We start from the raw sequence: 26,804 nt of genomic DNA, 5'->3' as shown, positions 1-26,804 counted from the left end.
TGTGTTGACCGTAGTGACCAAAGAATGGGATACGTGCTCTGATATGTTGCCACTGTCTCAATATTTTGTGTATGAGCTCCAGTATCTGGGTCAATAAAGTTCTGACTGTGGTTGATAGTGGAATGCTGTTGCCTGTGGTTCTTCAAGTCCAGGTTCCCCTTCCATCAGTCAGTAACTATATAGGTACCTGGAAGTACTATTTCCTTAATAATGTTCAACAATGCTTCTCTGTCTCTCATTTCAACAGGTACGAGAAACAAATTTTTTATACTGTACCACGCTGAATCCCGCCACCCACTGTCCGGAAACATTCGTATTTCCTCTTACCGAACTTGGCCTCTTCACTCACCACGACCGTACCAGGTCCTTTTCCCGACAAAAAACAGAACCAATCAATTTTTTTTTTTTTTTTTTTACTCCATCTCGTGGCACATGTGGTCGAGTGATCTATTTGTATGCATCCATAACTTTGTCAAATTCATTCAATCTGCAACACACATTTTACTATTGGAGAATCAGGTAAAGTACAGTTGTGTTCTTATCCTTCCTGTGGTAACCCATGTCTTTACACTGCCAACCTGTATGACCTATGGCACACCTATCAACCAATCACATCTGCCGTTACACGACCGATACCCTTTCATTCATAAATAATGACACTACTACTGCGACGGTGCCGTTTGAAGACACGGGTTTCCACGGGGGTGTAGGAACACATTAACGGTTCTGTACCCGAAAGCACTTTTCTTGAAAGGCATTGTGGAATTTTATGTCATTTGTGGACGTAAGAGTATGAACGTTTGTTGCACCAAAATAAATATATATATTTTTTACACTGTCAGTTCTCTGCCTCATTTTCAACTCATAGAGACAGTCTTCATCCTCTACAAGTACAGATAACTTGTGAAAAGACGAAGAACAACACACACAAGATGCCATAACTATGTAATTAAATTAAAGTACAAGATGGTGACCTTGTCTCTCCCCTTGGAGAAGAACAATAAGTATAGGAACATACATTTCACTGAGAATCCAATTACACCCTGTACTGTATACTGTACTGTACTGTATTCTAAAGAACATGAAAATCTATCCAAACCCATAATATGGAATTCATATCCAACTCCAGGGGATCCCGACTTATGAACGTCCGACTCACAAACTCCCGCCTTTATGAACTAGGTTAAACTAGATTTACCGGTACGGCATTTTATTGACCTGATGACTTTTCACTTTCATTTACTGTATTTTGTCATTCTATTTCTTCTTTTCTCTTAAATTATTATTTTTTTGTGTATATAAGGACTTAGGCTATGAAATAGTGGGATTATAAACATTGTTCTGTAAGTACGGTGTGCATATAGCATGTGTTCCAACTTATGAACATTGTTTACTCTAGAACTTCCTCAGGAACAGAACCCGTTCGTAACCCGATAACCCCCTGTACTGCATAGTATATGAATCTTATCCCCTATACACAGAATAGGTTGAAGATCCAATTGTGAAAAAAATGGGGTATTTGCACAACTCATAAACAAGAAAGCCAGGAAAGTGAAGCTTATAGAAATTTATAACAAAAGACAATCATGCCAATACTTATGGTAATAAAACCCTCAATGAGAGCTTCTGTCATTACTTGTAAATGTTTAGAAAGACTGCAATCACACATTTATGGTTTACTATGTGATGCAAACACATGATGCCACGGGAGAAATATCAGCTCAATATCTACGGTTAAAATTTTATTTCTTTGCATAGAGACATGAAATTACTGCCATATGATCTTTTTTTTTTGGCTGCATTTTACCCCATAATTTCCCTCATCTTTCATGCCCTGCCCATGACAGGTGATTTATGATCATAGGTAGAGAAAAGAAAACTCAATAACTTTACTTAAAATTAAAGGAAAAGGCTGTATCATTTTTATTACTTTGTATCATCCAAGCAACACCTGTGGAAAATACTGCTATAAACTCTTTCAGGTGGTAACTGTCTCTTCCACTATTAACATTCTTTTATTATTTATTTATTTTCTCATTGCTCAACAACTTACGAGGTGCTCTGGCAGATGGTCTCTTTGTTATGACCTTCATTGTCCAGTGTTATTACAGGAAGAAACCGTAGTGCCCGGAGATAACCTGCCATGTTTGGTAGTTACATACAGTACTTGAGAACACCTTCATCCTTTTTGCCCCTCATCAGTCTCTGAACAGTTGGGCAGCTGGTCTGTTCTCCATTACGCACTGTTGGCAAGTGCTGGACATGTAAGAGCTCATGAATGTACTTGAACATGTATACAGTACTTGATGTCAAAAAAGCTTTGATGTAATCTTGTTAAGGAAATGCGTTGAACAATAAAAACAATATGATGTTTTAAGGAGGTAACTCCCAGTAGCTTCCATCGCACCACCTCACCACCACCTGCAGTACTCACCATTTATTATAAGTAAAATTTGAGTGATTTTTTTTTTCATTTATTATCATGTTACATCATGGATGACTCATTGTATGTGGTTAAGACCATCTAATATCATACATACAGTATGTGCTTGTGTCACGTTTTTGGGACTCAAAAAATTTCCATAGAAACGCATCTCACTTCTATAATGGAAGTCAATGGGGAAAATGGTTTTGCGTTAGGAAATTAACAGAATTTGGATGCCATTGCGTAAAGAGTCGCATATGAATGGCACGAAGACACTTACCAAGCACACTGCGAATTGGGGGGGGGGAGGAGATGCAGACTGTGGGAGATACAGGAAGTAGGGGGATTGTTATGCTTCTGTTTTCTTTCATCACAACTTCTCAAGTTGGCTGTCCAGGCACTTGTTATATGAATTGGCAGTTCATTTGTTGGTGGTACAGCAGTAATGAACATGCCTCTCACTTTTGTGTTCCAGGATCAATTCCTGGCTCGGGTCAGATTTAAGAAGAGTGTTATGCCGTGTTATCCTACCAAAACAGGTTTTTTCCGGTTACTCCAATTTCCTCCTGATCTAACACCGGACAATGAAGGTCGTAACAAAGAACAGATCGACTGCCGGAAGACTTGTAAGCTGATAAGTAGTAAAAATGAAGAATTAGACAAAAATATGATTGGTTCTACAAATCAGACCTAACCTAGTGTGACCAGATAGATAGATTATATTCAGGAAAGTTGTCATACAGGTTTTCATTGATTCATCATGTATACTGTACTGGCATACCTACTGTACTGTAGACAGAGCTGGTGTACAATTCAGCAGAATTTTATAATAGATATTATTAGACCTAAGATTAGTTACGGTAGAGGCAACCACCTGGAAAACTGTAGTAATCTTGCAAGGTAAACAGTGTGTAAGTTAATTTAGTGCTGGCCAGAATTTATGGAAAATATATTGCAGTACGTAATTAATGTCTGGTGTAATTCATCTCATTTTCTCTTTCAGATAATGAACAACTGAAGCAAAACAATTAGCTGGTCTGCTAAGTCCTCAACTATATTTGACTTGAAAATACTCATGAAGAAAAATGGTAAAATTACCCCAAAATATCATGAATACTTCATGTTCTATAACATTCTCTTGTGAAACCATATACTGTACGTACTGAAAATAATAATTCACATTTAACCAGTATCCCATCTTATGTCAATGAAACATGAAGATCTCTTTCATTGAAAATTCAAATGAGAAGCAAAAACATTACAGATAATTTCAGGAACAGTGCCCTAATACTGTTGACCTTGTGTCATCTATCAGAGGAAGAAAATTGATGTTAAAAACTTGCAGTAATACTGTACTGTACATTGTTTTATTGTTATGACAAAAAGAAGTGCATTAACTTGTAAATTGAAGTGAATCAATAAAGCCATCCATCCACTCAAAAGAAAGCTTGTGTGGAGTAACATAATTAGCAAGGGACCATGATTCATTCTCAAGATAATAATTGTGTAACAGATGTTCAGTCACAGCAAAATGCCATGACTGATTTTATAGAATTTGCAGATTTTGAAGGATTTAATCAAAATACTGAAGAGATCAACTTAAGAGAAAAACGACTAAATGAATACTGTAGAATTATTTCAGAAATTCATGAGACAGATGTTGCTTCAAATACCGTCACATCACAGGGAGAGAGAAAAACAGTTGAGGTGATACAGTGTTCATGTATGTTCAAAAAGAAGACCAAGTCAAACTTAAAAAAGGTCACCCGTAATCTGTTGCAAAATGAACTGCTACAGCTTTGGGACCTGCAAGGCCAAGAGTATTCAGATAAATCTCACATCTTTTTGAATGATCATATCCAGTGGTTGGACAAGGCCCTGGTGGCTGGGAAAGCTTGTGGCCTTACCAACAGAGTTAGGAAGCCTCGTTCATATATGGAGTTTGTGAACATAATGCAAGCTGAAGTCTCTACTACTGCTACTATGTTTTTAAACATATACAATCGCAAATTAACAACACAATACTTGCATGCTAAGTTACCCAAAGTCTTCAAGAAAAGAATTTCAGCCATCATGATGAAGAAACTGCTAATGCTCAGTCCTCTCTTTTACTTTGATGAATTACATCAAGTTTGGAAAAAAATGTTTGGATTCCTCCAGGAAAGTAAGTACAGTAAATGTTTGTTATTTACAATGTTTCTGTATGTGTGTGATGGGACAACTACTGTACTCCTAGAATACACAAATATGAAGATTTATATTGAATGCTTTCTTGATTATGTTGTGAGTACAGTACACCACTACTGCACAAGGTGTGGATAAATATGAAAGATCTTGGATTTTTTCATGTTTCTTTGTCTTAGTTGGTTACCATTAGTTTATGTGAATCACTTGTTCTGTGATATTTTGTGCATATACATTTATAGTATGCCCTGTATACAGTGGGTTCGTGCGTGCATGTGTGTGTGTGTGTGTGTGTGTGTCCTCTCATTTATACCAGCTTTGCAAGAATCTGATTTTTATGTACAGTACTTAGATTCATCTTTCCCATGTGTGATGGAGAGATTCTCTCAGAATTTTCTGGAAATGTGCATGATTCCATCCTTGGAAATTCATTCCATGCCCAGAATGGAGATAATTTTCCTAGAATTTCTCAGAAGGTAAAAAATTCATTCTGGCTGTTGGAGAACTCCGGGGAGCAATAATTCTGGCGAATGGGGAGAACTGTATCGGGAATTTTACACATGTATGTGTTCCAGTTCCAACTTAGTACAGTGGTCCCTCGGTTAACGAACACAATTCGTTCCAGAAGGTCGTTCGTTAACCGAAATTTTTTTTAACCAAAACCATTGTTTCAATGGGATATTGGGTAATTGGTTCCATCTCACCTTAAAGTACATACAACGTAAAAAAATATGCAGTAAAGTACACTTACTTTGAGGTGTGTATGGTTGATGATGATGATGATGGGAATTAGAAGTGGGGGTGGAGGAGAAGGGAGAAGAGAAGGAAGTGGGGATGGATGAGAAATCACCTATCAGGGGACCCATGCTTGATGCCGTCATTTCACCCAAAAAATTTTAAGTTCACTAGGTGTAATTCAAGATTATTTTATTTAAATCAATACTTCACTGCGCTATATATTATCATTATGTTAAGAGACCCACAAGCAAGATGTTTCCTCCACTGAACAGAGACAAAAACTGACGCCTTAGTGGGTGAGTGAAGTGGCTGATGGGCACACCAAAAATTAGTTTCCTGTACTGCAATTATGTTAAATAAGTGTTAAAATGAGTAATAATTTTAATAGAAAACTTGGAAAAATATTGAATAGCACAACCTTCTTGATATTTACTCCAATGGAAACGAATGTAAGCCCTAGAACCGATTACAGTATAGTCTCGGTTTACGCGGTCAATTAAACCCGTGGGCCGACCCCCAGACTACCCTTTCTCCGACACAATACGTACGTTGTAGTAAAAATAACATCTTAATTTTATGATGGTATGCACACAATTAATATTTAAGAGAAATACAGTTGCCCGGTAAATGTCCAGTCAAATAATGGACTCAACCCCCCCCTCCCCTTCCACGCTCGCTGGTTCCCTCTCTGAGGAATGTTTGGGTGAAAGCACTAGATTTTTAGGTAGTATAGTAATAAATAATACCTCAGACTAAAGTTAGAATAATATAATTGACATTGCTGGATTCCTTGCAGGACAGGGAATATTTTGAATGTAAATGTCATATATTTTGCACAAAAGATAAAATGTTTGCTAATTTTCATCATCTCCTTACATTACATCTAAAATATGTATGTGTAATGCAAATGTTAAGATGTTTATATTTAAAATGATCACCATCTTGTAAGGATTCCAGCAATGTAAATTATATATTTAATGAGCTAAAAACATATATATATCTTCAGTAAATAAACAAATTATACTTCACCCGCGTAAATGATGAAATTTACCGCGTAATTAAAACATCTCATTCTGGCAAGGTGCCGCGTAAATGACCAAACACGCAAGCAAACACCACGTAAATCCAGACTCAACTGTACAGTGAACCCTTAAAGGTCTGGACTAAAGGTGGGGGAGGACCAAACACCTGTCCGAATAAGCCGATTGTCCATAGCTTCCGGTGAATGTACTAAATTTATAAAGACGATAAATAATGTTTACAAAAAACACCAAAACTACAGTAATGTTCCGTATTTTATGGCGTATAAGACGGTGCGCACCCCCCATTTTAGCAGGGAGTATTTAGGAAAAAACTTCTGTGTATTTTCCTCCTGTAGCCTTAAAATAATATGTACAGTACCAGTAAAAAAAATAAAGAGGAATAAATAAAAATACGTAATACCAATAAATAAGTTACAAAGAAAATAACTATTGCTAAACAAGTAAATATAAGCCAAATGAAAGTTTAACCCAGTTGCCATTTGCATACACTCCTGTTTCATCATAGCAATAGAGACCAGCTAGGACGCTACCTCCGCCGACTCCCTAGTGACGCTCCCCACCCCTACACTCTGCAGCCTCCTCCCGCTACCTCACTGAGCCAGCTAACTCGTGTGCAAAGAAATGTATATTCCCTCTATGTATTTGCCCTAAGGACAATTATTTCTTATACTTTTTTTGGCAATATGTATGTAGGATGGTGTGTGCAGGTAACTGACTAAAAATAAATGAAGAAAGTTATGTAGTGTACTATATATCTGGTCAAAAATACAAGTTGAAAAACAACCATAATACCTCAGCTTGGTCCAGTAGCCTGGTGGTTACAGTGATGAGTCACCTGGCTGCAATGTCATGATTAATCATTGTTAAGCACTATCATATCAGTAAACACTAATAATAGCAGTAAATCTAGTGAAATATGGCAGGGAACAAGGAGAGTTACAACAGTAGACGACACGCTAACTAGTGGTCACTCACTCCCCTTGCCAGGCCTACGATAGAAGTATGTATGGAAGAAGTACATACACTAACTTGAAGTCTAATTTGAAAACGGTGATGGGCACGGTGACAAACAAACTATATAAACCATGCATTTACCTACGATAACATAATAAAGAAACATTGTATCATTACTAGAGCGAATTAAATAATATTTGCCACAAACAACAATCGACAACTCTATTTATGTTTCCCGCCTTCTTGGGCAGCTGTGTTCCGCACGCTGACATCTTAGTTACATGGGCCTGAGATGATCTATGCTCTGTTTTGGGAATGCTTCTTAGGGAGGCTTTTAAGCCCCCCCGGAACCCCCAAATTTGTCCGAGTCTTTCGAAATCCAAATTTACCGGGGCCGAATCTTCAAGGGTTCACTGTACAGTACAGTATTAGACAAATTAAAAGCAGGCTTATGTTATGCCTTTTCAAGTAGGGAATATGGACGTAAGGAGTCTACACTCTATCAGATGAAAAATAAATAAATAAGATCGTCTACACTCTATCAGATGAAAAAATAAATAAATAAGATCGTGTGTTGCTGCAGGTTACCTCTTATAGGTCATCACCATCTGTTTGTACATAAGTTGTAGCCCTTGTGAGGTAATGTTGGGGGGGGGGGGTCTAGGAGTGTATCCCTTATTCCACCATGTTATAATTGGTTCCCCAGTCATGGTCTTGCCAAGGAACATCTCCATCACAATTGGGAAGTGCAACATGTATTTACCATTATGATACCATATACTGTACTGTATATGTATACTGTATGTCATATTATCTTTCAGGTGACACAACAGGAAGGAACTTTGATGTACATTGGCTAGGAATCTTGGATGCACGGAAGATGTGGATGTGTTGGTGGGACAATAAAGGAACAGAACTTCGGGCTGAGTGCATAAAGAGTATCCTCTTTAAAAATCCAAAGATGACTGTCATTAAGATTGCAGAAACTCTTTGCAATTCCTTATACTTACCACTATGTAAAAAGATGGTGGTCTTGGTTCAACGTGTGCTTCGGTCATCCAAGAAATTTCAATTTTGTGAAAATCAAGGTTTGTTTTTTTTATACTGTATAGTATTTTTATTGCACTTGTACGTCTCCATGTAAGCTTATGATTAAGTAGAAGGTATTTTACCACTTGGTAAATGTGGGTTGGCAATAGGAAGGGCATCCAGCCATAAAACTTGCTCCAAATTTCCCTGATGGCAACCTCCACACCATGCATTGTGTAACTAACCAATCCACGCAGGGAAAAATGGCTGGAAAATAGTAATGATGTTATGACATAGTTGCCTATTTGTTGTTAGTAAACTTACAAACTTCAGACTTTTCTAATTTTATACGGGCATCCCCAGCGTTATGGAATCCCTGGTTACGGAAGTTCGCACTTGCGGAATTTTGAAATTATTACCAAAATTTGGGGCTACAGAAAAAATTGCCCTTATGGAATTTTGGAAAACTTTACAATTTAAAAAAACATCCTTTTGACCCAAATTGTTATCAAAATTATAAACATTATTTCCTGTGGATTCTCTGTGGTAGCCACACGGTGGCTGGAATGCCGCTCACCTCCCCAGTTGCCAGCAACCACCACAACAATGGCACTTCTCAATTTGAATTCTTTTCCCAGTTTGTGTTCAGTTATGCCTCTGTGTTACTGTGTACCCTTATTCACGATGAGTAGGAAAAGATTATCAAGTTCAAGTGAAAGCAGTTGTGGTAAAAGATTCCATAAAGGAATTGCATTGAACAATAAATATGATGTTTTAAGGAGGTGACTCCCAGTAACTTCCATCGCACCACCTCACCACCTGCTGCAGTACTCACCATCATTTCTTGTAAGTAAAATTTGAGTGTTTTTTTTTCCATTTATTATCATGTTAAAACCATCTAATATCATACATACAGTATGTGCTTGTGTCACGTTTTTGGGTCTCAAAAAATTTACGTATGAATGCATCTCAACTTATATAATGGAAGTCAATGGGGAAAAAATGGTTTTGTGTTAGGGAATTTTGCGTTGCGGAAAGATTTTCAGGGACTGATCCCTTCCGTAATCCAGGGGATGCCTGTAATCCCTTGTGGATATTTAGGGTGACCCCCTGTTTAGAATTAGTGTTGTCCTTTCTGAATACTGTACTGTAGGATTTACAGTACAGTGATCCTTATGTTAACGAGCGCCTCGGTTAACGAAATTTCGGTTAACGAATTACCTTCCATAGGGTTCTTCACTTCGGTTAACGAGCAAACCCTCGGTTAACGAATTCCTTACGAATTTTTCCCAACTTGTTTTCGCCTGCATTTGGCTGCCCACCAGCTGTAGCATTAGTCCGCCAATACAGTAATCGGTTTTAGGGCTTAAATTCCATACCATTTTAGTAAATATCAAGAAGGTTGTACTATTCAATAATTTTAAAAGTTTTATATTAAATTTTTTAATCATTTTAACAATTATTGAACATAATTGAAGTACAGGAAACTAGTTTTTTGCGCGCCAAACAGCCACTCAACACACCAAGCTTGGCGTCAGTTTGTTTACTAGTTCAGAGGAAGGAACATCTTGTTTGAGACTCTTCAACATAAATGCTTTTTTTCTGTGTTTCCAGTCAAATTATTGGTCATTTTGAAACATATTTTACATATTGATAATATATAGTGCAGTGCAGTGTTGATTTAAAGAAAATAATCTTGAATTACACCAAGTGAACTAAAATTTTATGGGTGAAATGGCAGCATGGGGTGACTTCTCTTCCACCCCAATGCCTTCTCTTCTCCCTTCTCCTCCACACCCATTCTAATTCCCATCATCATCAACCAGGAGCCTTCTACATGACACCTCAAAGTAAGTGTACTTTACTGCATTTACTTTTAGTTCATATGTAATTTTCGGTGAGCTGGAACCAATTACCCCAAAACCCATTGAAACAATGGTTTCGGTTAAAAAAAATTTCGGTTAACGAGCAACCTTCTGGAACGAATTGTGCTCGTTAACCGAGGGATCACTGTACTGTACTTGCTGAAGGAGAAACTATAAACTCACTGTTAGTCATAATGTCTTCTTTTCCACCACTTTGTAATCATAAGTTTCTAAAATGTATTTGTACAGAAATTTTCAAGTGAATACCATGAAGTTTGGGGCAGATGATGTATGGATGGAATGATGATGGGTTAGACTAAGATGGCTTCTATCAGTCTACTTTATCAGATGACTTTTGGCAGAATTGTGGCCTTTTATTCTTTAAGAAATCACGGTTTGGGAGGCATACCAACTCCAAATGACATAGGTACCAGAATAAAATCTTTCTTGTAGATGCACAATTGGTAAACTCTTCACCGAAGTCAAAAACAGTTAAGATACAGACTACAGTACAGTATTTGTGAACCCTTCATCATCATTCCTCCATGGCATTATCAAGAACTATTGGGTGGGGTTGGCAAGATCATAGCTGCAAGTGTTTAATACAGTTAGTGTCTTGACTCCTTACCATCCAAGCTATTTTTTCCTTCTTTTTATTATCAAATGAAGTCCCCACTATGGTGACTACCTGTAATTCTGATTAACTCTTTTAGTCAGAGAAATTTGTGTTCATCTTGTGTCACTTAAACTTTACTGTTTCATCTTCTGACCTGTTCTTAGTCACCATCATACACTTTTCTCTTTCTTTCTGAACACTTTTCCATCACATTAAGAAAGTTATAAAACTTTTTATCTTCTATAAAATAATAAATAAACTTCTGAAGTCCTAAATATTTACTGATAATAAAGGAAATACAGTATAGTCCATGCTCTATTATTATTATTATTATTATTATTATTATTAGTAGTAGTAGTAGTAGTAGTAGTAGTAGTAGCAGCATTTTTTATATATATATTAATTCAAATGTTGTATTTTCAGGCATTAAAAAAGCTGTAGAATGGAAATTGAAGGAGGAGTATCTGAAGGAAACAGAACAGACAGTTAAACAACCTGTAGTGAAAGTGAAGAATATAAGAAAACTTAAAACTGGCAAGCCATTCATAACTTGGGCCTCTGCTGTGTCAAACATGGCAAAGGAAATGTATCATAATTCTCCACACCAAGAACCTAGAGCAGAGTCTATGATAATTGAAACTGTGACACCAGTTTCTAGTAAATTAAATATAAACAAAAGTGAAAAAATATCTAATTGGAAAGAAATCAGCAGCATAGCAACAAGTTCCAATGAAGATAAGACAAGAACCATGTATGTTTCTACTAGGTCTCAAGAAAATGGGAATTCAAGCCAATCATTTCTAAGTAATTGTATAACAGCATCAAGTGAGAATAGAATACCAGATGGTGAAACAAGCAGAACTGTAGCAACAAACACTGGTGAAGAATTATCATATACATATGTGTCTGATGAGTCTGAGGAAAAGGAAAGATTAATTCAACCAAAGAAAGTATTGGTTCCCTTCCAAGATTTTGTGGAGCCAAAGCTGATTAAGAGCCATGTTACATTATTTGTGTCAGGTGAAGATGCAACTCGTGAAAGTGTTAAAGTAGCCAAATGTGAGACTCCCGCAATCTCTGAAGTGTACAGTTGTTTGTCTTCATCTGTGCCTCATAGTAGTGATGACATATTGGAAGATAGAATAGTAAGTGCAATTACTCCTCAGTTCATTGGTGATGCAACTCCCCTCAAAAAGCCTCTCCAAACAGGGACGGTATTTGTTGGCGCTTATACCTTGGAGCAGAGACTTTCAGGACGATCTTTGAAGCAGAGTGTCCCCAAAACAAAAAAGCCTCTTGTAAATAATGCAGACACTTCCTTATATGGGATCGTAAAATATGAGATAAAACACCTGAATGACGACAGTCTTTCCATACCTCGGATCACTAAAACTGTCACAAAAAAGGGAGAAAAATTTATTATATCAGTACAAATAAACAATGAATATTCAAGATGTAAATACAAGAGTGATGTAATTGCTTCACCAAATGCAGGATACATACAGAAATGTGATAACATGACCGCCGGCACAAACAAAGAAGGGTCGAGTGATGATGAAGAACACGTTGCAGATGTACCTGGAATTTTAACAAATTCAAAATATGTCCCTGAAAACTCTGGCAGTGTTACAGAATCAACTGTGGTAGATGCAAGAAACCTAAAGGAAACTTGTTTGAAATCTTCCCCAGATTTAGCACATTCAGAAAACATTCCAAAGTCTTGGGTTGCTTTACCTGTAGCTTTGGATGACACAAGTGACGAGAAAGAAAATTATTGTTTTCCTGCATCCCTGTGTGAATCAGTGTTAGGGAGTTATCAGAATATGTCTGATGTTGCAGCTCCTGGATATATACCCCCAGAAAACATACAGGAATATCCTCTCACTGAAACAGAAATGATGCCAGTTTTAGGAAACATATTTGACCAACCTGCTGCATATGTAGATATTGGAGACTCAGGTGACATGGAGGAAAGTATTCATGTATCTTCTCTTGAAAGAGTAGCCAATTCAATGCCATTATGTGGTACGGGTGTTGATGTGTTGGATAATACTTGTGCATCTGCACCAATTGTTGAAGCAGATCCAAACAGCATCCAGATAAATGGTGATGTATCTACTCCTGTAACTCCTCCATCTACAGTGAAAGTTCATAACTATTCAACCATATCTTTAGACCATGCATATTCAAGAAATGACTTGGAAAGTAGCTATCCCAAATCTGTTCCTGTAGCTTCAAGATCCACTCTGCAGAATTCAGCTAAGTTTATAGACCATTCATACACAGCAAGAACACAAAACTCTTGCAACCAGAATACTCCAGGGGATCGATCAAACTTCCAAAAGCCTCAAAATACTGACTACTGTGAATCTTTAGACACAAATCCATTAAAAAATCTAAGGTAAGTGTTTTATGTGTAGGACTTTTGTCATTCTTAAATATTATTACTATATTTTGAAGTCTCATGTTACCATAGACAAAAAGTCCCCAGACTCTCCATGATATAAAGAAAAAACAATGATTCAACTTTTCAGATCTTGTTGGATTACATTTACTGTATGTACCAAATTTCATCAGATTCCTGTTCTATCTGTTTGAATGAATGCATATAAAAGATACAGTACACACATGCACACAATACAGTACATACTTACATGGATGGTGGTGATAGAGGGAGGGCAGATTGCAAGATGTGTCAAGTGGAATAGGTGGCTAAAAGACAAGTACAATAATATCTTTGAAAGAAAATATTGCATAAAAGAATCATATATTGTAAAGCACTAATAGCTATTACTGTTCCTCTACACTGTACAAAGTTGTTCCCCTAGAACTTGGTGTGCATCACTCGTACACATAAGTTAATAATTCACAAGAGACAACACTAATGCTGTTGCTCATCTGTTTCACAGCTTTTTGATTGGCTTGATTGATAAAAAAGGCTGGGAGGAGCTTCTTACTTTGCCTACCCAGCTTTTCTCCATTGGTTAAGCATTACTGCTGGGAATCATTATTTGTGTCATTCATCAAGGGTTTTATATATACTGTAACAACAATGAACCCTCATCCCTTTCCTTGATTGTACAGCAGCCAGAAAGTGATGAGCATACACGAATTATCAGCTAATGGCTCACTGCTAAAAGTATTTCCAAATGTACTTTCTAGATAGTTCCTGAAAATTTTTATTTAAGTACAGCTCCTTAAGTATAGTTACTTTTCAACTAAACATGTCTATAATAGAATAATGCCACAAAATTAGGGACAAGTTTGGTAAGCAGTATTTTTCTTCATAATTTGGGGGGAATGAAGGGCTGCTTGCACTAAGGTGTGTGGGAAGTCATTGTATAATTCAGCTTTTTGTCTTGCTGACAGAAGGTCACCTGGATCTGCTGGATCTTTCTACAGAGGAGAATTAATTTGTTCTTAAGATGTTTACCTGATACATATTGACAAAGTTAAATTACTGTTCACCCTTTAGAAACCATTAATTTGTGTTGAGAAAAATGGAGTGTAAAATATTATGGGTCAGGAACACACTATTGAAAGAGTTGAAGGATGTATAGATACAATGGTGGAAGAACACAATGGTAATCATGTGTATTTACATTTAAAGTTCAACAGTTTATTCCATATTATAGGAGATAGGATTGTGTGCACTTTGGGATATTAAGATATATTCCTGTAATTGGTTCAATGTGTAAGGAATGCCTGCTTCAGTAATACAGTACAGTGTAGTGAAATAATTAACACTGGTAATCAATGTAAGTATAAAGCAGCAGTCTTGTGGTTTCATAATGAAACACTAATCAGGACATTGCAGGAAAGTTTAGAGAGTATGTGAGAAGATGCAATGAAAAATTAATTGTCTTGGGGTGAGTTAGTGTTCTCTGAGAACAGGGGATCCAGTATGAGATATGGTAAAGGAAAGGATTGTGAATTTTGATAATCTTGTACAGAGTAGAGTAGGAGGTCTTACAAGATAATTGGAGGTACCATGTTGGATATTAATTAAAGTATTCCATAGAGGGATAGTCCCATTAGTAGATAAAATAGTCAGATAAATATTCAAAACAATTACTATCATTTCAGCGAGTGTGTGGCTAAGAAGAAACGTAAAATGACCCCTGTATGCAGAATGGATTGTTGTTCTGACCGAGAAATAAATGAATACCTAAGTGAGAATAGAATAATAAGTAAAAAAGTCAGGAAAGAAGGAAATCTTCTGACTTTTAAGTATCCATTAGAAATTGGTAAGTATTACGACTTTTTCTCTTTTGGTTCACGACTTGTCCCGTCCTCTTCCTGCACATCACCCATCACTGCAATCCTTACCACCATTCACCCCATACCTGCTTTAACTAACATAATGTATTTTTTATACTTAAAAATTGTGAATTGTGTGTTTTTTATACAATACAGTGGTCCCTGGATTAACGAACGGTGCAATTAACGAAATTTCGGTTAACGAATTAGCTCCCATAAGGATTTTCAGTTCGATTAACGAACAAAACTTTGATTAACGAAAGCCTTACGACAAACATGATTTGTTGTGCGCATCAGCTGATCGGCTAGTCCGCCAATATAGTAATCAATTCTATGTTTACATTTGTTTCCAGTGGAGTAAATATCAAGAAAGTTTGTCTCTTGAATATTTCTGCATTTTCTATATTAAAATTATTGGTTATTCTGAAATTTAGTTAACATATTGATAATATAAAGCGCGGAAATTATTATGAAACACGAAAAAGGCATTAGAACCAATGCACTCTGTAAAGAATATGGCATGTCATCATTGACTGCCTCTACAATCAGCTGTTTGATATGTAAACAAAGCTGCCGGGAATACGACATACACACCTCAAAGTAAGTTAAAAATACTGTATTCTAATTTTTTATTTATTATTGTACAGTAATACCGGTTTACGCGGTTCTCGTTTACGCATTTCCACATTTACGCGGTCCCCGCCAGAACCGGAATGCCCAATTTACGCGGTGCATCTACCGTATATCTCGGCTTATAAGACGGAATTTGAACCTTAAAAAAATCAGCCCAAAGTTAGGGGGTCGTCTTAATCACCAGGTATAAAATTCTTACCTCTTAAATATTGTGGTTTAGCGTGTCAAGAGTGGTGATGGAAACATCGTAAACCACTCACAAGGTCCTACCACTAATTATTTTATACTGAAACTTACGTTTGGGAAGCTGGATTAAAATTAAGATTACCGGTATATTAAAATAATAAAAATGTATTATAAACCTGTCTAACATACCGTAAAAGAACAATATACCCTGGTAATAAACACAGCTGCTATCATCAACCCCCCCCCCCATTTACCAGTGACAAGAAAGGGAAAGTGACCTTGACTGTGACCGCCTGTGGCTATTTTTAGCCGTCTTGTGTTCGAGGTGGTCAGTAATGCATATCTGTAAATTTACTGATCATAATACTTATCTCCTATAAATAATTAATTTAAAATTTATTTTTTTAAAAAGAATATTCAGGAAATAACTGCGTTAATTCTTGAAACTACCGACAGTGGTAAATTTAGGATGAGCATGATGAACACGAAGTCACGTCATCAGATTCGGAGTTTCTTCCTTAATGTTCACCATAAATGTATCAGGTCAACTTCACCTACCGGGTATAGCCTCCCTTTTTCGCGAAACAAGTTTATAAATTAAAGAAAATACTTGCAGTGTGTTTAATATATTACAGTATGTTATAAATAAATAAACAAACAAATAAATCGGTAAATCTATTTCAAGTAAATGGAAATATTTTACTCACACCGACATTAGTTCCAGTTAAATAACAGACGCTTAAGTGAGTCACTAGTGTTTACACTACTGTACACCAGCTGGTAAAATTTGATGCCAATACTTGAAGTGAATTGGCCTTATTTTAAATAACCAACCATAAATAAATGCAAAAATGAAAAAAAGATCAAAGGTGAGAAACATTATATTGTATGTATGTTGTGTTGTCAAAGGAAGAGAAACAATTGAGACTCTGCAATTGTGTGTAAATGAGGCAGAAAGATAGATCAGCAACCTAAGACTTGGTCACAATTTTCGTGATGCCATATGGAAATAGGGTCTACCATTAGACAATACTGTACATTATGCTTCCAATATCTTCCCAGGCAATAGTACCTCCCTGTTTGGTAGCTGCCTAAAATTTTTAGTAATATTACTTTGATACAACATGATAAATTAGACAAACAATGAAAATAAACAAACAAAAGTTATTTACCAAGACCTTCTCTCTGAGAACAGAGGGTAAGAGATGGAGGGGAGATAAGACGGCTATTTATAGCCTGTCTTTATGTAGGAAGTCGACCACACTATAAATAATTCATTTAAAATTTATATTTTTTACATAGAATATTCAGTACATGACTGCAATTATAAAATATTGTGAATATATATATATATATTTGTGTAATAAATGTATTTAGTAAGTATGTACAGTAATCTTTTTCACTCAAATCCTAATGAAACACTATTGAAATAGAATACTGTAGCTGGTGTAAACAGTCGGAACAGTCCCGCCACCGATTGTCTCTCGTGAAGCAAGCTTATAAATTAAAGAAAATACTTGCAGTGTGTTTAATACATTACAGTATGTTATAAATAAACAAATAAATCGGTAAATCCATTTCAAGTAAATGAAACAATTGTATTCGACACCGACATTAGTTCCAGTTAAATAACAGACGTTTAAGTGAGTCACTAGTGTTTACACTACATCAACCGGCAACATTTGATGCCATTACATGAAGTGAATTGGCCTTATTTTAAAAAACCAAGGATGTGTAAACAGCACTGGTCAATGGGATGGTTGGTAAAGGACTACTGGGTCAGTAAGCTCCCAATGGTAAGTGTCACATTTCGGGTACCGGTCTTATACAGCAAATAGAGCTCAAAAGCTACTTATTAAATGGAAATTTGGGGGCCGTCTTATATACCCCATCGCCTTGTAGGCCGAGATATACGGTACTCATATACACGGGTGAAGTATATTTTTTTTATTTAGCTCATAAAATTTACATTGCTGGAATTCTTACAATATGATGATCATTTTGAATATAAACATCATGGATTTTGCATTAGACATACAAATTTTAGATCTAATGTAAGAATTTTGTTTACACAGAGCAAATATGTTATCTTTTGTGCAAAATATATGACGTGTATATTCAAAATATTCCTGGTCTTGCAAGGAAACCAGCAATATCAATTATATTATCCTAACTTTAGTCTGAGGTATTATTTATTACTATACCTTAAAATCTAGTGTTTTCACCCAAACATTTCTCAGAGAGAGAGGAGCCAGCGAGCGTGGGAAGAGGGGGGGGGGGTTTGAGTCCATTATTTGAATGGACATTAACCTGGCGACTGTATTTCTCTTAAATATTAATCGTGTGTGCATACCATCATAAAATTAAGATGTTATTTTTACTACAACATAGGTATTGTGTCGGAAAAAGTGCAGTTTGGGAGTCTGCCCAGTCTCTATTTCAATTAATCCCATATGTTCTGTTATTACATTTACGCGTTTCTCGTTTTACGCGGACCTCCGCGGGTTCAATTGACCGCATAAATCGTGGTATTACTGTACAGTATACTATTCAGTACAGTACAGTACTGTATTTAGTCTATACCTATTGTTTTGTTAATTCTATTACTGGTACAGTACTTTATATGTATACTATTTCTGTGAGTTGGAACCAATTACCCAATATCCCATTGAAATAATAGATTTGGTTAACGAACGACTCTGTGGAACCAATTGTGTTCGTTAATCGAGGGACCACTGTGTTCAAAAATAACTCTAAGACTACTACACTTACTAGTACTTTTTTCCTTGGTGGGAAGGGTTCCTCCCTATCCACTCCCTCCTCTCTGCAGGGTTTATCAATCTTTCATGCCTTCTCCAGCCTTAAAATTATTCCTCTTTGTAGTTGACTGGAATAGTGAGATTAGTGACTCATCTGAACAATGCCTTCAATTCCTAATTTACACTTCTTGTTTATGCATTTTTCTTGCTGGAAGTAAGTTTGTCTGGGTAATGGAAACCAATTGCAGTTGTGTTGACACATGTGTACTGAAGTTCCTTTTCAGCCCTTCTTTACTTGATCAACCCCAGCATACTTTAATTACATTTTTACTGTTATCTTCTCAGGATGGTTACGAGAAATTGTGACACGCTCGGCATCCACAAAAATTATCAATGATGTTTATTATCATCCACCTGCGGGGAAAAAACTGCGATCTTTAATTGACGTACAAAGATACTGTAAGTAAATTAGCTCTCTGTTCTTTAAATGTATGGAACCAGTACAATATTCAGAACAAATAATTTATGTGTATCATCTGCTTGTAAAAAAATATTAGAACTTTCAGAGCATCTTTCTATTAACCCCTTCACTATGAGGATGCCAATTGTAAAATTTTATTTGGCAAACACCTGAAGATTTTATTCAGCACAGAGAGGACCCCGTGCACAATGGTTTATTAGACTATATCATAGCTACTTGTCTAACTATACTTTGATCCATAAATTTTAAAAGAAAGGTTCTCCATGTCTAATGGATGTTGCCAGTAAAAATATAAATGTAAATGTTCCTTAAGAAAATCACTTTCATAATTTAATTTTATTCCTCTGACATTCTCAGTCAAAGAAAAATTAGGTCTTAGGACACCCTCTCAGAGACTGTCTTAGTCTGTGCTGGACTGAGTATTGTATTGTGTTCTGAATGATGAACCAGTCAGGCATGTTAACAGCTCTTAATTTAACTGTTTAATTTCAGATCAGTTAAAATATCTTCAATTGCAATATTACATGTGGAGTTAAAGCAGCAGCAGCAGCAGCAGCTAAAGTGACATTGTTTAAACCATGGCCCAATTGTTGCACACTATTAGTTAACAGTATGTATTTTGATGGGTGTACCTAATGAGGTTCATTAGACTGTCAGTAAGTGGAGACTGTCACTGTGATTGTTGTTTAAGAGTAAGAGCTTTGAACATAGACACACATTGTCTGACCTAGCTTTTCCCCTGGCAAGGCTACAATATTTCTATAGTCAGCAAGGAGCTCTAAAACGCGTGTCTTGCCCTGAGGATGATCGATCACCTTAACATGTGGCGCTATTTGATCTTTCCTCTCCTGCCGAGTCTGTTGGGATTGAGTAACAATACTACCAATTGGGAATTTTGTAGGCTGAACTTCGACATTGTTGTGATATACCGGGTACTAGAAAATCACACAAATAACATCCTTTCTTTAATATCCGTTGAACGCCTGTTCTATACAGAATCAGTACGTCTGTCAAACCACCTGGGCGTATCGTGCTCAACGTAGACTCACACGACAACCTTTTTACCTTGCACGTTTCCGGGAGCCATGCAACATCAGTGCCCGTGTACACGTCTGGTAATTCGACAGTTGTTTTTGTGAATTCCTCCTTCTGGTAATGGAGAGTACTCTTCAAAACTGCAGGTACTATCTTCCAACTATTGCTGCTATAATCACGCTGGGAAAGTGAGGGTGTGAGGTCATGGTGTAACTCTGACACATTTTCTGCCTTCCTCTTAGTGGGAATGGTGGACAACACTTTCGACCTAGCGGTGAGCATAGGTTCAGAATGACGCATAGCGTTGTAGGAAACACCTTTAAACGTAATAGTATTATTACGTGGATGAACATCAATCATATTCGTTCTAAGGGTTGAGAGACCAAGTAAGCCGTCAGCTGGCAAATTGAACTGCTGAACTACATAAAAGTCCGTGTAGAAGGGAGAACCACGTCTTGAAAATCTGAGTGGTAACGTCACCATTCCGTTAATGCTCAACTGAGTACCTAATACTCCTTCGAGCTCAGCGTTACTAGGCCTCCATTTGAAGTCGTGGTGAGGGAAATTATGTTGTAACTCCTGATAGGATGTCAAGGCCAAAACATTAGCGCATGCACCCGTGTCAATATCAAGAGCCAATCTTGTACTATCAACCCTCACCAGCACTGACAACACTTCCACTTTGCTAAGCGCCGCTACTAACGAGGCCGCTATAGAAGTGCTGTGAGGAGAAGCAGGAAATACTGTAGCGCTGGTCTTCCCCCGACGACTTGTCTTGGGGACGCTTCTGTTTACGCTTGTACGACACTTGTGTTTCACCAAAGTCTACATTCCTAGCCTTCATTACTAAGCCGCAGTCTTGTGTGCTATGAGATGCGACTTGTGTAGTGCGCACCACTTGCGTGCCTTCTGGGTAGGTGGAGATGTCGCCTCAGCTGCCTCCGAGTATGATCTTGTGATCTGCCTGGCACCGGATGTCTCCTTTAATTTTGCACTATTACCCTGGAGCAGGAAACAGTCTTCAATTACATGGCCTCTTTTATTACAATGAGCACATCGTAAAGAAGTACCTTGTTTGTATGTCCGGTGTTGAGGTGCAATCGGAGCCACTGGTGTCGTATGAGGAATTTGGGGTGGTGTCATCTGTGCCATCTGGGGTTGCGCCGTAGTCATGGAGGGCTGCGCCATCAAAGGGCCCGTAGCCGTGGGACAGAGTCTGTTTGCGTGATCAACCGTATCTATAGGTGGTTCAAACTGTACCTCCTGTGCCCGGCTGTATAGGGGACGACGAACAACTAACAGGAAGCTAATTAATTCTATCAACGTTTCCACATTGGTCGCTGACATTTTACCGTCCTGGTCGTAACAATTTGAATTTCGGAAAGTTGCTTCCATATCCTGGCAAACTTCTCCAGCAATATCCACTGCCACCACCGGTGTTTCAGCGTGAATCACTGGCGTACAACGATCCAACCACCTGAAGATCCATTGTAATCTGCCCAACTGGGACCTGCCCCCAAATATTCCAATAAGTGTGTGCCTCATTATTCTTAGTAATGCCACAGAATTTTAAATTGCAACCCCAATTGCAACTGGGGGTGCAATTGTTGAGGCAACTAGATATGTCTGATTGCAGCAAATGTGTTATTGTCAATTTGTAGGTGAAAGATTTTATCCTCAATAGATGTAGGTTAACATTACACCTGGAGGCAAATGCTTAAAAAAAGCCTAAGGAAGGAAGCATATTCCTTTAACACATAATATCTGACCAGTATGGGGAGGATCATCGTGTCTCCGTCAGGGGGTCGTGGAGTGGTGGTCCAGCAGGCGTCACTGATTTTTTTTTGGTGTGTGGGGACGGACGTACATGCGGTCGGACGTTGTTCGGTCGGACGTTAACCGGCGCATGACTGTATTGTAATGATTATTCCACAACTTTAATAGCTTCAGTACATGTAATAATGGCAACATGCCATCTCACAGACCACCTCATCCCCAGTTTTCCCCCTTCACACTGAGTCAAGCTATTGCAAACCCAAATTTTGACCTAATGTAAAGTGAGAAAGGGTGTAAAAATATTTTATTGCTAAAACGAATTAATGTTAAATGTGAGATACCATTATGTTCACACTGCCCTGATATGAGATGAAATAATTGGTATTCTGTAAGTTAATACCATGCCATTTGAGGTTCATACCATGCCATTAGGTTTCATAAAAGAATCATTAAACACAGAAAACTTATAATGCCTTAAAATATGTAATCTTACCTTTAACACCTGTAATTTGCAGTGGATGCCAATGATGTGAAAGATTTGACACTACAGAACTTCACTTTCCACAAAAATCCACTTGGGTTTGGTGAACCTTTTGAAATATCTCGCTATGCAAAGATAAGATGGGCAGATCCGGTGAGTTTATGAGTATCACAGTGCTATTGTTTGGTTTATTTAAGTGTTGATAATTAGTGAATTAGGCTACAGTGATCTCCCCTGTTAGCTGAAATAATTGGTGTAGATGAAATTTATTTCAAAAGTAGTTTCTCACTCAACTTTTTCATGAAGAAAAGGATAGGATGATATATGAAAATGAACCATTTACTGTAATGTGTTTTACCTCCCTGCTTACTCAACAAGTAATTAGTAAAAGAATAATAATTAATAATACTTATTCCACAGAAATATCCTCCTGCTCCTCCTCCTCCTCCTGCTCCTCCTCCTGCCTCTCCTCCTCCTTCTGCCTCTCCTCCTCCTTCTGCCTCTCCTCCTCCTTCTGCCCCTCCTCCTCGGAAGAATTTCTGCCGTAGAAATAAATACGCTGGCAAGACAACTCACAGCCATGAAGCAATCTCTCCTGACAAGTTCCCAGAGGATGGGTATTGGGTTACCTCATTCTTTGACTTGAAAAATGACATGGAAACTGGTACGTACTTTGTTCTTCGATGGATTTGTTTCCTTATTCAGAAAAGTTTGGAAGTATGAAGTTATAGAGCTGAATACAAATGAATTTCACAGAATAACTAAGGATCTTTGGGCTACATTAACTACCATATACAGTATACGTATAACCTTTTCATAAACAATTAATTAAGCCTATTGATCACAGTCAGTGGCATTAGCTATTCCAATGATAACTCTAGTGTTTATTTATCATTAATACCAGACAGCTCAGGTAAGGAGAAATGATTGTCTTTTCTTTACCTGTCAGATTGCATTAGATATAGTATATACACTGTAAAACACTTACAGCATTGAGAAACTGGATGAGGAAGGTCTGGAGAGGTTCTTTTATGTTCTGTAGGTCCTCATTATTTATAAGGGTTCTGTTCCTAAAAGTCCATACATACATACATACCGTATATACCTGTGTGTAGTTCGAGTTTTTAAGACCAAATTTTTTGGCAAAAAATTGGGGGTCGACCTCTAAATGGGTAATAGTTTCGTTAGGTTGAAAAATATTTACCAGTAACTGTCAGTAAACAATGGAAACGACGCACCACCAGCTGTGAGTGTCGGTACAGTTGCCAGGGCAGATCTCTTGCGTCATCATAGCAAGCCCAAAGTAGCCAAATGCATGGTATGGTAGCACAGGACGATGTAAAACATAAAGTATTCATTTTTAAAAGTTTATAGATACATAAATTTTTTTTCATTAAATTTGAAACATCAATCATTGTTAATTAAATTTGAAACAAAAGAAAACTACGATACCGTATTTCTAAATATTTTCATTAAGATATTACATCACAAGTATATTTTACCTTAACTGTGCCTGAATGAATATATTCTCAGAAATAAATATGGAAATGTAATATTTTTGCTGAAATGACGTACGTATTACAGTGGAAAGTGGGATAAAATCGTGACGAAAACAGTGACTTTCGCTTTCTTTCGTTGTTCAAAAGATTTTACCGTAATCTCTTTTTGAATGGTTTTCAGTTAAAAACCTGTTGTATTACAATAATATTCTATCCTAATTCACTACGATACCATATTTCTGAATATTTTCATTAAAATCCATCAAAATCATAATATGATGTGAGTCAGGTCATCTACACACAGTTGCCAGTTTCAAGATTTTCCTTTTAAAATTTTAAGTTACCGAGTATTTCTTTTCCCAAATTGTTTTACAATACTGTAGGTAAAACAGTTTATTATTGTGCAAACCCCACAGAAAAAAAAATTAACACAAATGGAGACACCAAAAATGTAAAAAAAAAAATGCTGTGTCTGACTTGCAACACTGTTGGTAGGGTCAGGTGGTTCTAACGGCATCCTGCCAGTACCCGGTAATCAAATTTATAACTGTGTCTAATCTCAATTACTGTAGTTTATCTGGTGTAGGCAATATGAAGTAGAAAATACCAGTTAAAGTGAGAAATTGGAAGAGAATAAACAAGAAAGATGTTGTTGGGCTATTTTTGGTAGGGCTGAGGGAGAGAGTACCAGCTGTTTGGTCTTTTTTTGCAGGAGAGTCATGCATATATCCGTATTGGTATTTGTTTGGTGTCTTCTATATTTTTAAAAATGAATTCAGTTGGGTCTTCATTTACGTGGTCAATTGAACCCGCGGAGTACCGTAAATGAAATAACAGAACATATGGGATTAATTGAAATAGAGACTGGGCTGACCCTCAAACTCCACTTTTCCGACACAATACCTACGTTGTAGTAAAAATAACATCTTAATTTTATGTTGGTATGCACACACAATTAATATTTAAGAGAAATACAGTCACCAGTTAATGTCCTTTCAAATAATGGACTCAACTCCCGCTGCCCTCTTCCCACGCTCGCTGGCTCCTCCCTCTCTGAGAAATGTTTGGGTGAAAACAGAAGGCTTACATTTTTAGTAATAAATAATACCTCTGACTAAAGTTAGGATAAAATAATTGACATTGCTGGATTCCTTGCAAGACCAGGAATATTTTGAATATGAACGTCATATATTTTGCACAAAATTTTGGCTCTTTCTAATCAAAATTCTTACATTAGATCTAAAATTTGTATGTCTAATGCAAATTCCATGATGTTTATATTTAAAATAATCACAATCTTATAAGAATTCTAGCAATGTAAATTATATTTTGGCCGGGTAATTTGTATGAATTTTATGAGCTAAAACAAATATCTTCAGTAAATAAACAAATTATACTTCACCTTCGTAAATGACCAAATTTACCGCGTAATTAAAGCATTTCATTCTGGCAAGGCACCACGTAAATGACCAAACGAGTAAACAAAAATCCGCGTAAATCCAGATTCAACTGTAGTACGAGACTTATAAACATTGTACAGCAATTAATGAAGCACATTATAAACATTAAATACTGAATACAATAATCTCTCTAATAGCCAGAATGATTTTTTTTAACCTTCCGTGAAATTTCAGGAAAAATCTCTCTGTTCCTGGTGTGAGAACGAATTTTCTGAGATTTCATCTTGCTCCAGTGCGTCCCTGCATGCCAGGCACATGGGTGGGCTAGCTTCTTGGGTAACTTAGGGCATAGGATCATGCACTCAGTCCATATTCTGCTGTCATTGTACAAGGTTGCTCCCTTGTTTGCTGCTGTTTTTGTATGCAATTTGTATTGTGCAGCACTATACAGTACTGTACCAAGATACAGTCAGCCAAGAATACAGTCTTAAAGCAGTGTTAAGATGCTATAAGTGATTACAGTTATATATACAGCTAGACCCCGACTTACGACGGGGTTAGGGACCCAAATCCAGGTCGTAAGTCCGACATAGATAATTTTTTTTTTTTTTTTAATAAAAAATCTACAATGAAATACAGTACAGTAAAAGTAATGAATAATGAGGAATGGATACAGTACAGTGAAAGTAATAAATAATAAGGAATGGACACAGTGTGACTGAGCACTTACCTTTAATTTAGTCAGCTGAATGCACATGGGGCCCCCATAATTTTCTAATTATACATGGAGACTACATTAACTGGAAACGTTTCGGTATAGAAAATGCATGTCATTTGAATTTATTTATTTATTTATTTATTTATTTATTTATTTATTTTTTTTTTATTTATTATTTTTTTTTTTAATAAAAAATCTGCGGCGGTCGTAAGTCGGGGTCTAGCTGTACTGTACTTTACCATACATTCAGTAAGTGTGAAAGTACTGTAGGTACATAGCAGAGTGGATAGTACAGTACATGCCATATATGATGTAGAGCTACATTTCAAATTATCGTAAGTAGAAGCAAACATAGTTGATAATAACAACCTGAGGCTGTAGATGTTAACTGAACCCTAGCGCAGATCTACATGATTCCGAACACCCTATGTTACATTGCTCCATCACTTACCTTGAGTCTGAACGATTGCAGTCAAGGAAGCAAATATTCAAATTTTAAGGCGAGTGATAATTTGTTAATAAGTGTTTTGAAATAAGAAAAGTGGTGTCTTTAGAATTTTTTGGTGTATGTTTTGAGGCTGCAGTCCCATACCCTACATATCCCATGGAAATACTATTACTGATATAATTTTTTTAATTTTGCACAACAATTCTCTGCTACCCATCTACCCCAATAACTGATTCCTAAGTGTAAGTGTGTGTGTGTGTGTGTGTGTGTGTGT

At 36.9% G+C, this 26,804-nt stretch overlaps 1 protein-coding gene across 2 annotated transcripts in view; it reads left to right on the top strand.

Annotated features, from left to right (window-relative positions):
- Positions 1 to 26,804, top strand: part of LOC121871368 — a 31,768-nt gene that overhangs the window by 1,571 nt on the left and 3,393 nt on the right. For both annotated transcript variants that reach the window (XM_042373587.1, XM_042373588.1), the window contains exons 2-8: positions 3,429 to 4,589; positions 8,166 to 8,432; positions 11,278 to 13,255; positions 14,941 to 15,101; positions 19,038 to 19,151; positions 22,500 to 22,618; positions 22,886 to 23,129. In XM_042373587.1, coding sequence (XP_042229521.1) covers positions 3,905 to 4,589; positions 8,166 to 8,432; positions 11,278 to 13,255; positions 14,941 to 15,101; positions 19,038 to 19,151; positions 22,500 to 22,618; positions 22,886 to 23,129 — 3,568 coding nt within the window. In that variant the 5' untranslated portion in view covers positions 3,429 to 3,904. The remainder of the gene's footprint in view (positions 1 to 3,428; positions 4,590 to 8,165; positions 8,433 to 11,277; positions 13,256 to 14,940; positions 15,102 to 19,037; positions 19,152 to 22,499; positions 22,619 to 22,885; positions 23,130 to 26,804) is intronic.

The sequence above is a fragment of the Homarus americanus genome, unplaced genomic scaffold (genome assembly GCF_018991925.1).
Source record: "Homarus americanus isolate GMGI-L3 unplaced genomic scaffold, GMGI_Hamer_2.0 scaffold45698, whole genome shotgun sequence".
Classification (NCBI taxonomy): domain Eukaryota; kingdom Metazoa; phylum Arthropoda; class Malacostraca; order Decapoda; family Nephropidae; genus Homarus; species Homarus americanus.
The sequence above is the reverse complement of the archived record's forward strand: the minus strand, read 5'-3'. Positions and strand labels throughout refer to the sequence as shown.